The sequence below is a fragment of the Neomonachus schauinslandi genome, chromosome 4 (genome assembly GCF_002201575.2).
Source record: "Neomonachus schauinslandi chromosome 4, ASM220157v2, whole genome shotgun sequence".
Classification (NCBI taxonomy): Eukaryota; Metazoa; Chordata; class Mammalia; order Carnivora; family Phocidae; genus Neomonachus; species Neomonachus schauinslandi.
Genome location: NC_058406.1, coordinates 162,767,030 through 162,783,196, shown reverse-complemented (window position 1 = coordinate 162,783,196; position 16,167 = coordinate 162,767,030). Strand labels below are relative to the sequence as shown.

At 33.8% G+C, this 16,167-nt stretch overlaps 1 protein-coding gene across 3 annotated transcripts in view; it reads left to right on the top strand.

Moving 5' to 3' along the window:
• The window catches only part of CSMD3 (CUB and Sushi multiple domains 3), a 1,204,765-nt gene that overhangs the window by 173,878 nt on the left and 1,014,720 nt on the right, over positions 1 to 16,167 (top strand). For all 3 annotated transcript variants that reach the window (XM_044914284.1, XM_021688378.1, XM_021688377.1), the window contains exon 3: positions 3,747 to 3,859. In XM_044914284.1, coding sequence (XP_044770219.1) covers positions 3,747 to 3,859 — 113 coding nt within the window. The remainder of the gene's footprint in view (positions 1 to 3,746; positions 3,860 to 16,167) is intronic.

Here is a 16,167-nt window from a genome sequence, read left to right as displayed (position 1 = left end):
GTGGTAATTTGGATTAGGAATAGAAAAATAATATGCTTTCCTTTATAAGAAAACTAGGCATGTAATAAAAAAAAATACAGTATCGGACCCATAAAGCAAATCTCAAGAATTTCAAAGGATTAAATTCATACAGAAAATGTTATCTAATTGCAATGCAAATGAGATATACATTGGTAAGAAGACATAACTAAAGCAACTCATAGGTTTATAATTTAAAAGATATACTTCTAACCATGAGCCAAATAGGAAATCATGTAGCTTATGCAGCAAAAAGAGGAAAATTTACAGCTTTAAATGTTTATAAACCCTAGAGGAACTGCCAGATAAGTGTGTACAAGTGAACTTTTGCAAGAATGTTGATGAAAATGCAAATTATAAACAACCCAAATGTCCATCAACAATAGAATGTATAAATTTAGTGTGGTATATTTATTGCCATAGATTCCTATATAGCAGTGGTTCTCAAAATGTGATCCGTGGATCCTTGAAGGTTCTGAGACATTTTTAGGGGGTCCACAAGATCAAAACTGTTTCCATAATAACACTGAGACATTATTCACACCATTTTCATTGTGTTGACATTTGTCCTCAGGGTACAAAAGTAATGGTGAGTAAAACTGAAAACCTTACAATTAGTGACCTCAAATTGTACAAATAGTCATTAGTCATTGTATTCGTCACTGCCACACACTTTCAGTGTGGAAAAAAAATCCATTTTACTTAAGAATATTCCTGTTGATGCTATAGTTATTTCATTAAATGTCTACCCTGTAATTCCCCTCTTTTAAATGACCTGTGTAACAAAATGGAAAGTATGCAAAAAATAAAAAAAAACAAGAAACAAAAAAACATAGAACCTTCTTATGCCTACCAAAATATGATGGTTGTTCCAAGGAAAAACAGTTGCATAATTGAGTTGTCAGCTGAACTGGCCACATTTTCATGGAACATTCTTTTTACTCAAATGACTAACATAAACTACAGTTAGTCAAACTTGGGTATTTGTTATATATTTTTTCCAACACACACACACACACACACACACACACACGCACACACACTGAACCTGAATTGTTATTTCAAGGGAAAACAATTGACAGGATTTGTTGTCTATGACAAAATCTAGTTTCCAAGTAAAAAATTAGAATTTTGGAAAACTTCAATCCATTACTGTAAGTTTTAGAGCTTCCCCAAGTTTAAAGATTTTTCTAATGAGATCAGTAGCAATAAAAATAAATGTGATTTTTTGATACTTTATAATAAAATGTATCAACATTTGGAAGATCTAACTCAGTGAACGAATATATTCCAAATTACTAATACATGTTAAAAATTGCATGGGTAAAAAGGACCTATTATAGAAACAAGGTGAAGCAATGAATTTTAATGCCACAGAGTATAAAAATTAATTGATATGGTTTGAATTCAACATTGCAATTAACTTGTAAAGTTCTTGTGTAGTATCAAAGAAGAGTATCCACTTACCTGCAAAAGCCATTAGAATTCTCTTCCCTTTTCCATCTACATATGTGAGGCCAGAGTTTTTCATACCCATCAACCAAAATAATATATTGTAAAATACTGAATAAAGAAGTAGATATGAGGGGCTCCTGGGTAGCTCAGTCATTAAGCATCTACCTTCAGCTCAGATCATGATCCCAGGGTCCTGGGATCAAACCCCCCATCAGGCTCCCTGCTCAGCGGGAAGCCTGCTTCTCCCTCTCCCACTCCCCCTGCTTGTGTTCCCTCTCTCACTGTCTCTCTCTCTGTCAAATAAATAAATAAAATCTTAAAAAAAAAAAGTAGATATGAGAATCCAACTGATTTCTGTTAATAGGCCAGATATTAAATAGATTTTGTTTCTTTTTTTTAAGATTTTTATTTATCTCTTTGATAGAGAAAAAGAGTGAGAGAGCACAAGTAGGGGGAGCTGCAGAGGGAGAGGGAGAAGCAGGCTCTCATGTGAGCAGGGAGCCTGATGCAGGGCTCAATCCGAGGACCCTGGGATCATGACCTGAGCCAAAGGCAGCCACTTAACCAACTGAGCCACCCAGGTGCCCCTAAATAGGTTTTCAAGAACAGAACACAATACGTTCTTGTCATTTTTGTTTTGGAAAAGATAATTATTTTGAATTAAAATATGATTTATGTCAACATGCAATGTGCCTATCCTGGTTATTTTTAAATTAATAAATGCACATGTAAAAAATTGTTCTCAGTTTTAATTTAAATAGGGTATTTATTGATAAATCTAGCCCACAAAATCTTTTGGGGGTTCTTAATAATTTTTAGAGTATAAACACACCTGAGACAAATGAGAATTATTGCTATCTAGCATTGAAATATATGGTAATTTCAATGTAGATTAATCCTACATGTGCAATGTTGGGCAAAAATAGCAAGTATATAAAAAATAGTATAATTCCATTGCATAAAATTACTAATTCTTATTATATTAATAATAAAAATGAGAAAATAAATAACATAAATGTTAATTCATAGAAAAATTAAAAATTATGTTATTTCATTAGTTTTAGTAAAATTATATCCTGTGTATGTGTTTTTTTTTAATTTTTAATTTCTTTTTTCTAGTTTAGACAAAGTATCAATTGTAAATCAATTGTATAATCAATCTTGTAACTATATGCAATAAGTTATTTGCAAAATACGTAATAAATTATGGTAAAAAATGTCAGACAAATATTTGTTTTATAAAAATATGCAGTATAGGGGTGCCTGGGTGGCTCAGTCAGTTAAGCAACTGCCTTTGGCTCAGGTCATGATCTGGGGTCCTGGGACTGGAGCCCACATCTGGCTCCTTACCCAGCAGGCAGTCTGCTTCTCTCTGCCCCTCCCCCCTCGTGCTCTGTCTTTCTCTCTCTCTCTCTCTCACACACACTCAGTTTCTCTCTCAAATAAATAAATAAAATCTTTTTAAAAATGAAATATAACCAAAAAGTAATCTGCAACTATTAAATTTAATTGAATTTATTGAAAGTTTAGAATCTAATAAAACAAAATCACATCATTTGTAGACTTTTCAGTTTCAAGATTTATTTAGATCACATCTCTTCCTTTAATATTAAATTTTAATAAAAACTCCCCACTGTGTAAATATATTCTAAACTATCAGGAAAATTATTTATTTGACAAAAATACCTTCTGAATATTCAATTGTTAAAATAAGGCGCAAAAGATACTAAAAACACATACTCTCACAACTCATCTCCCAAAGTCTAAATTAATCAGTATTTTCATAGAGATGATATATGTGATATGATAAATAGTTATGCACAGTCACATGTATGTAAATAACTTTATACATACCTGCAGTAACTGTTTTTGATGAGTGACTTTTAATCAATATGTGATAAATTTGTTCATAAACCCTCACACACACACCCACCCACCCACGCACACACACACACACCTCCTTATACAAAGCTTACGGATATGATAAATGACTTTTTTTTTTAAGATTTTATTTATTTATTTGACAGAGAGATACACAGCGAGAGAGGGAACGCAAGCAGGGGGAGTGGGAGAGGGAGAAGCAGGCTTCCCGCGGAGCAGGGAGCCCGATGCGGGGCTCGATCCCAGGACCCTGGGATCATGACCTGAGCTGAAGGCAGACGCTTAACGACTGAGCCACCCAGGCACCCCGATAAAATGACTTTTAATGCTCTTTCAACTCTGTTAGGTAAAATGTCTATAATACTAACAATTAATTCCATTTATGTTTTTAGGTTAACAGGATTCCATCTGCCACCACCAGTGACGAGTACCAAATCTGTGTTCTCACTACGTTTGACCAGTGATTTTGCAGTTAGCGCTCATGGGTTTAAAGTATATTATGAAGGTAAGTGATGGCAATATAAAAGGACCACCGTCCAGTCTAATAGAGTCAAACCAAAATTCTCTAGGATGGAAATGGAAGAAGAATCACCAGGAAGGAAGATAGAGTTTATCCTGTTATCTCAAATCCTGTCCTGAGAGTCACCGTCTTAATAATCATTAATATATAATAAAATGCTAGAATGAGTAGGCTTTCATGTTTCATTGCGGTACCTGAACAGAGGAAAATCTTTCCCTTAAATCTTCTTAGGAGATGAGACCATGAAACCATTACGGGGTTAGACATTAACAAAAGCGAACAAAATGAAAGTAACAGGAAATAAGGTCTGATTCAAGATTCAGGCATCGCAGATTCCACCCTGTTTGCTCTGCTAGAAAATAACCTGGTAATCTGTCTTCTCCACAAGTTAGTCAAGACAAAAGGTCTATTAAGAGACAAGAGTTTGCATCTTTCATTCTAAACCAGCCTTTCCAGTCCCACAAATCCATAATCCCTAAAACCACAGAAAAGAAAACTAAGAAGCTCTTGAAACTAAAGCTTTTATCTAGAAGGTGGAACAAACTAATTTGGCATCAAAGCCTGACCTGAACTAATTGGAGGCCACTAATAACCTTTATTTATCCCACATAGTGTGGGTACTCATGTTTCATTATGCAAATATTGTTTGATAATTTGGTGTACCACAGGCTCTGCTGATGGTGTTAAAAATGTACAGAATCTGCATGTGTTCCTTTTTTATTTATAAATTCTGATGATAAAAATACTCTATTCCTGAAGGTTTCAGATGGAGGTCATGGACTTGTAATTTTTTTTTATGGGATTTGACAATGAAGTTGCACCTCCTTTAGGGAAGAGCCCCTTCCTACCTATAGGAATAGCATATCAGATTTCAACTCACCTCCCCAGGACCATATTACCAGAATGCATCACCCAGATCTAAAATCATCCTAAGAGATACACAAATACAGATACAGATACAGTAGCAGGGGTGGTTACTTTCTAAAGCACATAATAATTCAAAATATGATATGTTTAAAGAGCACACTGGAGACCATATATAAAGTAGAATTGCTTTAGTATAAAGGTTAATAGTTTGCATGTGGGGAAAGTTTTAAATCAAACATTTCATCTTAGTGCTATCTTTCTCACTAGAAAAAATATCCCTTAACAAACAATTGAGTAAAAATATTTTCTCTTTTTTTATATCCTAAATAAGGACACATCATTGCAGTTTTAACACTATTTTCTACCCAATACATTTCTGAACTATCTTTTGTGTAGCAGGGGAGGCTGCATTCTAAGACTTTTTTCCTCCATTGTGCTAGTAGAAATCATTATTTTTCTAAGGTGCTTTCACAATAGTCAAGTATTTTTATCTTGGTAACTTAATTCATAGTTCAAAACACTACAAACACAAAGGTTTAATTTTAAGTGTAATTTTGGCAATATTGAAGGAGTTAGTAATACAATAATTTTCTATTAAAGGCTCCTTAATAGAAAACCTGTACTCTATTCATCAAAGTATAAATATATTTTAGGTTAGTCTATTCTTTCAGTAAGTACTAAGTACACTGAAAATGTAGTAACTTGGAAGATGAGTTAGGATGTTACCATGTTTTCTGACTCGACTGTCAAGTTTCATGAAAAATACTCAAAAATATTTTCAAAGCTCTCCATGTTTTCTACATATATACAACATTAAATTTCTGTCTTTCCTGCTTCTGTAAAAATGGATTCGTAGATCTTCATGACATTTAAATATATGTTTGGGAGGTCCTGACTTAAAATATAAGGTATTAGATATCTATATAGTATTGAGTGATTGGTATTCATGTTAAAGAACATCTTCAAGCATTGATTTGTGATGGTACCTTCTACCCTGTGTTAGTTTTCTATTGCTATTCTAACAAATGAACACAAATTTAGCATCTTAAAACAAAAATATATTAACTCACAGTTGTGGAACTGAGAAATCCTGGTGGTCTCCGCTAGTTTTTCTGTTCAAGGTCTCGCAGGGCTGAAATAAAAATGTCAGCTGGTTGGTCTCTTATCAGAAGGCTCTGGGAAGATACTAGTGCCCACAGCTCCCAAAGGCCTCTATCTTCCTTGTACTTGGGCCCTACATCTGAGAGCCAGCAAGGGGTGCACTGTATCCTTCTCATACTCGGAATCTCTCTGACTTCCCCTTCTGAAGCATCCCTCTACTACCTTCTTCCCCCCACAATCTCTGACTTCAAGTAGAGAAAGTTCTTGTTTTAAGGGCCTGTGTGATTAAATTGGACCCACCTGGGTAATCAAGTCTGATCTCCCTGTGTAAAATTCCTTACACTTAATTACATTTGCAAGGTTCTTTTTGCCTTGTCCCATGACATATTCACTGATTCCAGAGATATTTGGTTGGGGGGTTGGGGAGAGTAGGAATGGGTTTCATTTGTCCTACCATACCATGGGACACTATGTAACATTTTACAGAGGGAACAGCTGCAAGTATTTATTTATTTAACCATGGCCAATGAGTCTGTCAAGACCAGCTGGTGTAGAGTAGTCCCCTCTTAATCACAAGGTATATGTTACAAGCCCTTCAGTGGATGCCTGAAATCGTGGATAGTTCCGAACTCTCTATATACTATATTCTCTCTTATACATACATACTTATGATAAAGTTTTGTTTATAAATTAGGCATAGTGGGGCATCTGGGTGGCACAGTCGATTAAGTGTCCCACTCTTGATTTCAGCTCAGGTAATGATCTCGGGTTGTGAGATCAATCCTGACCTCCGCTGGGCTCTGCGCTCAGTGGGGAATCTACTTGAGGATTCTCTCTCTCCCTCCCCCTCTGCCCCTTGCCTGTCTCACACATTCTCTCTAAAAAAAACAAAAAAAAGTAAATAAATCTGGGGTGCCTGGATGGCTCAGCCAGTTAAGCGTCTGCCTTTGGTTCACGTCATGATCCCGGAGTTCCGGATCCAGCCCCACATTGGGCTCCTATTCAGTGGGGAGTCTGCTTCTCCCTCTCCTTCTGCCCCTCCCCTCGCTCGTGCACGCTTGCTCTCTCTCTCTCACCCTCTCGCAAATAAATCAATAAAATCTTTAAAAAAGTAAATAAATTTTTAAAATATTAGGCATAATAAGACATTAACAATAATAATAAAATGAATAATCATAATAATATACTGTAATGAAACTTTGTGAACATGGTCTCTATCAAAATATTCTGTACTCACCCTTCTTGTGACGATGTGAGATGATAAAATGCCTACGTGATGAGATGAAGTGAGGTGAATGACGTAGGCACTCTGATGTAGAGTTAGGCTACAATTGACCTTCTGATGATTCGTCAGAAGGAGGATGATCTGCTCTCGGACTACAGTTGATTCTGGGTAACTGAAGTGGAGGAAAGGGAAACTGCGGATAAGGCGGGACTATCGTATTGTGAAGTCCAGAAAACTTAGTTTGAAATTTCTTTTTTTTTTTTAGATTTTATTTATTTGCGAGAGAGAGAATGAGAGACAGAGAGCATGAGAGGGAGGAGGGTCAGAGGGAGAAGCAGACTCCCTGCTGAGCAGGGAGCCCGATGTGGGACTCGATCCCGGGACTCCAGGATCATGACCTGAGCCGAAGGCAGTCGCTTAACCAACTGAGCCACCCAGGCGCCCTTAGTTTGAAATTTCAAAGCTCATTTTCCACATCCCTACATTTTGGATCCAAGTTATCATTCCATAATTACCTCAAATTACAACTCTGGACCCTACTCCTACTACAATGAAATTAATCTACTAATTTGGACATTTCCTCTAAATTTATACCTGCACGTTTTGGTTTTTTTAGATGATCCTAATATCTGAATCTCATTAATTTTCATTACATTTTCCTCTATATAATCATTTCCTAGTCATCTTTTGTTTGAAATATAGTTGACACACACTGTTACGTTAGTTTTAGGTGTACAACATAGTGATCCAAAAAATCTATAGGTTATGCTATGCTCATCACAAGCATAGCTACCATCTGTCACCATACAACCCTATTACAATACCACTGACTATATCCCCTTTGCTGTACCTTTCATCTTAATCTTTCAAAGTATCCTAAGACCTTGTCCTTGTGTATTAGAATTTATGAGAACCCTCTTTATTAGTAATATTTGTGTATCTATCTGTGTTTCTCAATCTGCCAACACTGGACCACATGCATCAGAATCATCTGGAGAATTTGTTAAAATGTAAAATATAAAATTCTTGGCCCCAGTTACATATCCTGAATCAGACATGGAATGAATTCCTAGAATATGCATTGCAATTCCAATTGTAAATCCAATAAAGAATATATAATTGATAAATGTAAGTCAGTCTCTGATCTTCACAGAACTCAGTTCTTACAAGCTTCTATTGCCCTACTTCAGCCCATTTACTTTAAAACTCTGGAGGGTGTGTTTCACAAATTTTGATTGAGGTTAAGAGCTCTTAATCATTTACTGGAAACACTTTTCTTTTAAACTCCTTGAAGTCAAAGCTGTGAGTTGTTAAATTTCTGTGGAAAATTTTCCCACTAATATCTAGCTGCATTTATCTTTATCTTTTCTCATTACCGGTCTACCATACACCTCAATATCTTGTCACTATTTCCCAAGGTTTTTTTTTTTTTTTTTTACAGTACTTTAGTTTCATTTTTTATGTTAGTAAAAACAAATAACTAAAATACTGTTCTATGAAACAGTAAATTTGAGAAACACTAACATATACTAGGTTGAATAGTAATATAATCATTTTTCAAAATTCGATCAGGATAAACCCGGTAAGATCTGTGTTCTATGGAGCTCATAGTGAGAAATACTCTTAGGTCTTTTCTAAATCTGCCAAACAGAATTCAAAATATATTCCAGTTTCTGCTAAAAGTTGTTTCGTATAACAGAGTTCTTTTACATTTTACTTCAAAGATGCATAATCATTTTTTATAGGTAAAAGGGTTAAAAGTTTTCACCTTTAGAAAATATACTGTTAAATCATTTTTATCTTTTAATTCAGATACAGAAATTTGGCTAATAACACCTTATTCACTGAGTGATCTCTTTGTGCCAATCACAGTGCTAAACATTTTACATGGATTTTCCCACCCTAGAAAATTATATGAAAAAATTTAATAAGCAAGAATTTAACAAAAAATTACATTAACATAAAATATGTATAAATTCCCTGCAAATGTAAACCATATACATTTTGGAGACCTATTTTATATCTAACTATAAACTATAATTCCATTTATAGTTAAATGGGTAGGATCACATAGAGTTTAGTACAAAAGAGTATTATAAAAATAAAAATTACTGATAATGTATATTAAAACAATATGAAACATAAAAGCTGAAATGTATTCTTACATTTATTATGGGTGACCTATATTTCTTTGTTCTTTTTAACTACTTGACATACAAATGAATATTTGTACTACTTACTATTCTATTTAGCTATCTGTCACAATTAAAAGTTTGTCCTTGAGGGGCGCCTGGGTGGCTCAGTCTTTAAGCATCTGCCTTTGGCTCGGGTCATGATCCCAGGGTCCTGGGTAATGCTCAGCAGGAAGCCTGCTTCTCCCTCTCCCACTCCCCCTGCTTGTGTTCCCTCTCTCACACTCTCTCTTTGTCAACTAAATAAATAAAGTCTTAAAAAAAATTAAAAAAAATAGAAGTTTATCCTTGGGAACATCAAATGACTTTAGTGATTTTTAATTTTAGGGGTTATTTTCAATTCCTAAACTTTAAAAATTTAGACTGCAGTACCATGAAATTTAATGAAGAGCTTACAATTTAAGATCAAGTTAATTATGGTTCTGGCAAGACAGTTGAATTGTAGCAAGAGAAATTTATGTAATAAAATTAAATATATTAAACAGTTTGCTACCAATAAAGGTAAGTTAGGTTCATAAAAGAAGTTAATGGATCATTACCTTAAATACTTTTAAGAATAAATGAAAGACATTACATTTAAAAAAAAACAGATGTCATACATGTAAAAACAATTTTTCCTCTTGCTCAAATTCAAACCTTTTGCCTTTCAGGTTTCATAGAGTCAGCCTACTTAGGTATAGAAATACCTCTCTCTCTCTTCTTCCCTGAACACCCTGTACACACGTCTTTGGCCTATTCATTTCTTATTCTTTCAGGCTTTATGCAGGACTTAATCATTTATAGAAACTCATTTATAGAATCCAAGATTGAGCCCAAAATGCTCAATGATCTTTTTCTACATGCTTAGATATGTACATGCCTTGTCACAATACTGTATCTTACCGTTTTGGATGTTTTTGCTCACATAGGCTATGAGTAGCTTAAGGGTATGGTATTTACTTCACTTGTTTTACAAACATGTCTCCTGAAACATGGAAAGCACTTAATACATGCTTGTTAAACTCAACTGATATATAGATATCTAATAATTTCATCAGTAATGAGGAAATTTTTTTTTAAATATTTTATTTATTTATTTTGACAGAGAAAGAGAGAGACAGCAAGACAGACAGTGAGAGAGGAAACACAAGCAGGGAGAGTGGCAGAGGGAGAAGCAAGCTTCCTGCTGAGCAGGGAGCCCAATGTGGGGGCTCAATCCCAGGATGCTGGGATCATGACCAGAGCCGAAGGCAGATGGCCAATGACTGAGCCACCCAGGTGCCCCAGTATTAAGGAAAGATTTAATATATCTCCCACTTTCCAAGAATTAAAATGCCAGTCAATGTCTTAAAAGGCAGATGTAGGCTACGTTTAACTACTTAGAACTTGTGATATTCATTGATATTTACCTTAAATAAGTAAGGTGTAGTGAAATTTGGGGCTTTTTATTTGAGAAAAGCCATAAATGATATTTAAAATTATTTTCCTTTTATGCATATGTTCTTTGCTTTAAAATCTTTGCTTACCTGAAGTAGTTTATGAAGCATTTTTAAAAATACAAAATTGCTCATATAGCATAACAAGAAAATCAAGATGAAAATGAAAAATTGCTAAAACCAGTGATATATGACCTATTTAATCTTTTTGATTCATGTGGAAAAGATAAGATAATGTTGAAGATTGTGTTTTATTCCCCAGAAATAGGATTATTAAACTTATTATGTAATCTCATTTCACATTGAATTTCCTTCTTTTATATATGTTGCTAAATGTATTGTTTCTGGCAACTGCTATAATTTATCATTTTGATATGTGTGTTAGAATGAAGTTTGAGACTGTGATAATTTAAGATTCCAGTTATAAGTCAAAGATTTTTTTGTGTTTTATACATTCAAAGACCATACATTGTGATAATTTGTTATAAGTAATAGCTTACAAGAAAATATACTATAAGCTTGGTTAAGAAATTACTTTGTGAATTTATCTTGATTCCCCCTACTAAAATGTAGTAAGTTAGAAAAATATAAATTAATGTTTATTATTTGACTATAAGAATGATCGCATACCACAGAAAATTAAATCTGAAATGAGTTTTTCCTTAAAAAATAGTTATGCTCTTTAACAGTTATAATTTAATATCATAAAAAAATAAACATAGATAAAATACAATGCAAATATTTTAACAGGAATAATACATAGCATCAATCATTTTGAGTCAATGAATATGCCTACTGTATAAGATAAAATTATATTTCCATATAGAGAAATAATTGTTATAAAATCCTATTTTTAGTACTTATTACACAACTCTCAGTTTAAAGATGGATTTTTGGTCATTTTTCCCATACCACATAAGAAAACATAGTTTACAAAATGCATTCAATATTCCAATAAAATTATAATTTTTCTATCTATACAGTATGCTATCTTGTCTAGAATATTCTTTAAATTTTGTATACCTTTTAATCATATTTTTAAAAAGTCAACTTCTAACGCTAATGAATGTGGGAAGCTGTTATCAAAACCTTAATTAATGGAATTCCCCCGTGAGAAAGGGAGACACAAAAAGACACAAAAAGTTTTTTATTTGGTCACAGGTGAAGCAAAGTCATAACAGGAAGTAAATGGGAAATAGATAATAAAAAAACAAAAGGAATGCAGGAAGCTAATCTGAAACAATATTAATAATATTCTTGGAACAACATGTTGATGTTTCCTCGTATGATGAAATGTGAATTGACTTCAAGGCATGGTTTGTGGGGCTTTTAGTATTATTCAGGTAATTAAATGTTCTTTAGTTATTGTTCTTTTTATCTAATTATTACATTAATGATAATATTTTCAATTTGTAGTTAAAACAATCGCATCTTCTAAATAGTTTTCCTCATATTCATTTGAAAGTACCATAATTTGGTTGTCTGTCATCTTTGAAGGCACTTACTGATACTTTTGGTTCTTTCACCCTGCTTTCAATTGGAGACTATATTTCTTATCTTACAAGCAGATCTCTGACAGTTGCTCTTCTGTTCACTAGTCTTCACTGGTTATGCTTCATGCAGTATTTCGTCGTGTCTTTCCAAGTCGATGTGTCATAACATTTGTTTCTTATAGGGATATTTGAAGGAATTCTGTCCACAAAATGATCATCCTCATCTATATTGGTTTTATATTTATGTTGTGTAATAAATATTGCCACCATTTAGCAGACCTGTACATCACAAATTATAATCTCAGAGTTCTATAGGTCAGACGTCTGGCTCGGTTTTTAGCTCAGATGTCACAAGGCTACAGTCAAGGTATTGGCTAACACTTAGGTGGTCTTAGGTGACTCCACCTAAGACCAGGTTCCTATTCTAAGCTTACTGGTTGCTGGTAGAATTTATTTCCTTATAGTGATTTGATTGAGATCCATATTTTCTTGCCGGGGATTGACCAGGGACTTTGCTCAGTTTTTATAGGCTGCCTGTGGTTCCTTACCATTCCTCCCACAAAAGGCATTCACGACGTGGCTTTCTTCCAGCTTAACTGGAACACATCTGTCTGACTTTACCTCCCTCTCCAGTTGACTAGTAAAGATTCCTGTATAACATAACATAATCACAGGAGTGACTGTCCCACCACCAATGCCAAATAATGTAATCTAATGAAGAGGGCAACTTTCTCATCATATCCATAGGTTCCACCTGCATTCATGGTGAAAAGGTGGCTCTTGGAGTCCATCTTAAAATTCTGCGTAGTATATTCTGGTGAGTGACTCATTTAAGTGATAGCTAAACATAAGATAGAAAATACAAGGAGAGGAAAAAACAGAAAGTTTGAAGATGCATTTTATAATTAATCAACCTAAGTGGATCCATTCTTTTCCTAAAAAGAGATAAAATTAATGTATTCTTCACATTTTTTCTCCTTACATTGGTAAATTAATTTCTTTTAAGTTAGTCAATAGTATGTCTTTATATTCTATTGTATAGGGTAGATACAATTTAAATATAATCTTATGATGTGTTTCAGATTCTTATTTTTCAGAAGATCACATTTTAATATGAAGGTATTTTTTAACGTGGATGTATTTTTTAACATAGCATGTCTTTCTTCTTAGTGAGAAATAAAGGGTAATAGATAAACTTTTAAAGCATTGAACATGGTGTTACAAGACCTAATATTTAATGTTGATTTTATCACTCAGATGCTGTGAGGCTCAGTTCTTCATAATGTAAAATGATTAATATAATACTGATCCTACAAGGTGTTTTGGAGATCCAGGGAGTTAATGATGTAACATTCATGAAGCAGTGTCTAATATGTAAAGATTCAGTAAATGTTAGCTCTGTCAATATTATGTCAATATATAATATTGCATATTATATGTTAAATGCATAATATTGATATATTAAATAGTGAATCCATAATATTAATATATAGTCAACATCATAGATTTGTCATATATCTATATGTCCGTTTATATTATAATGCTTGGTGATGACATATAAACTCTTTGAATTTCCATCTTCTCAAAAGGAATACTGTATCCAGGTATTTGTTTTGCCTTTCTTAGAAAGTTGTTCAAATAAGAAAATAGAAGTGACAATTATCCAAATGTTATCTGGGCTCAATAATTATGCAGTAGCACCCTAATCTAAGTTTCCCTAGAATCAAAGTGCTAATGGGCAATAATCTATTTTCAATTTGAACCAAAGGAAGAGATGACACTTTTTACACGTGCACACACATGCACAGTGCTCTTCCAGTGCCACGGGTCAAAAGAGAAGGAATCCTCTCAGGAGTTGCAGCTCTGAGCTAACAGGTCAGTGCTAGAAACAGAAATGGAGCATGATGAGGCAGTCATTCCCATTGACTTGAAGAGAGAGCACAATGGAAGAATGAAAAGTCTTGTGCAAAATCTAATTAAATAATACTCATTTTATCAATACAATCCTTTAAGCAAGTTCTTAAACAAAATTTCAAAAGAACTTTATGGATAATTATAAGGACCCTGGAGCAATGAAAAACATCTTTGTACAGATATGGTGGCTAGAAAAGATGATGCCTGGAAACAAAGGTAGCAATATGTGCCAAACTGTGTGTTTTGTTTTGGTCATTTTAATAAATATAATTGTTGTTGTTTTGGTCATTTTGATAAATATAATTATTTTCTTTGAGTGATGAAGGAGTAACAGAAACTACTGACCCATCTGTAAAACTTTATAGTTCAATATCTACATATTGTCAAGAACTGTGAAGGTTCTGAGATTTTGCCCAACTCAAAAGTTAACAAATTAGCCTGGCACGGTTTAATGGATGCTGGCAGAAGACTCAAAACTACTGAGTCAGGGACAAAGACTTACATAGAGTGACACAAATACCCAGATTATCAGCAATTGTTCAGGTTCTCAAAGCCTCAATTCTCACAGGACAATGAAAAGAGGGCTGGTAAACTTGCTTATGAGATATTGGAAAACTTGAGAGGCATAAGGAAGATTGTTTCCTAGGACATGTGTATAGTGTTCTACCACTGCGGTATCTGGATTCCATAAATTTTAGATAAATTTCAATCACCTTTTCAAATGCCAAATAAAAGATACTTTTAAGAATCATTTTATAGGGCACCTGAGTGGCTCAGTCAGTTAAGTGTCTGCCTTTGGCTCAGGTCATGATCCCAGAGTCCTGGGATCGAGCCCCGCGTCAGTCTCTGTGCTCAGTGGGGAGTCTGTTTCTCTCCCTCTCCCTCTGCCCCACCCTTGCTTGTGCTCTCTCTCAAATAAATAAATAAAATCTTTTTTTAAAAAAGAATCATTTTATAAAGATCCTTCAAAAGGGTAGATTCTATCTAAAAACTTCAAAATTTGTATTCCTCATATTTAGTATTATTTTAAAAAGCATTTAATAAGCTTTTAGTTAATATTCTATGTATACTTTTGGATAATTTTGTAAATATCATCTGAACATAATGAGTGCTATTTCTTTTCTTCTTTCCCATCTTTTATATTTAGGAGTGTTTGTTGAACTATCTTTCCATAGTGTAAGATATACCTATTCCATCATAATTTCATTAGGGTTTCTCCACCTACATTTATTTGTAAAATCGTTCTCTCATTTGTCTTTTTGTACTTTTGTTTGCTTGTTTTATATCAGAGTAGTAGGAGTTTATATGATGAATTGAGTTGATTTCCTAACACAGGTACTACAACATAAATTTCAGATGACTGTAATTAAATTTTAAAAATGAAAATGTAAAGTCCATGAAGAAATACAGCAGAATATTGTCAGCTCATGGGACAGGAAAGTTTTCTAACTACAGAAGCCAAAAGGAAAATATGTCACTAAGGAAAAGATTGATAGATTACACTAAATAAAATGTGAAAGCTGCGGAATTTTTAAAAGTCATCCTTATATTAAAAGGCAAACAAAAATGAGGATTTAAAATTCACAACCTATGGGACAAATATATATGTGTATATATATATATATATATATATATATATATGTTTTATATACAGTATATATAAAAAAACTATTGTCTCTGACATAAAATTTGTAAAAATTATGAATTAAAAATTTGCAAAAACGGTAAAAATGTTGACAGCATGTAAATAAAAGACTAATTTAACATAAATTTATCATTAACACTAATCTTATGCTTAGAAATAATTTTGGCTTGTGGGTAGAGAAAAATAGCAAAATGATTTTCTTTCTTTTTTTATTTTTTTTATCTTTTTTTTTTTAAAGATTTTATTTATTTATTTGACAGAGAGAGACACAGCGAGAGAGGGAACACAAGCAGGGGGAGTGGGAGAGGGAGAAGCAGGCTTCCCGCTGAGCAGGGAGCCCGATGCGGGGCTCTATCCCAGGACCCCGGGATCATGACCTGAGCCGAAGGCAGATGCTCAACGACTGAGCCACCCAGGCGCCCCGCAAAATGATTTTCTTGA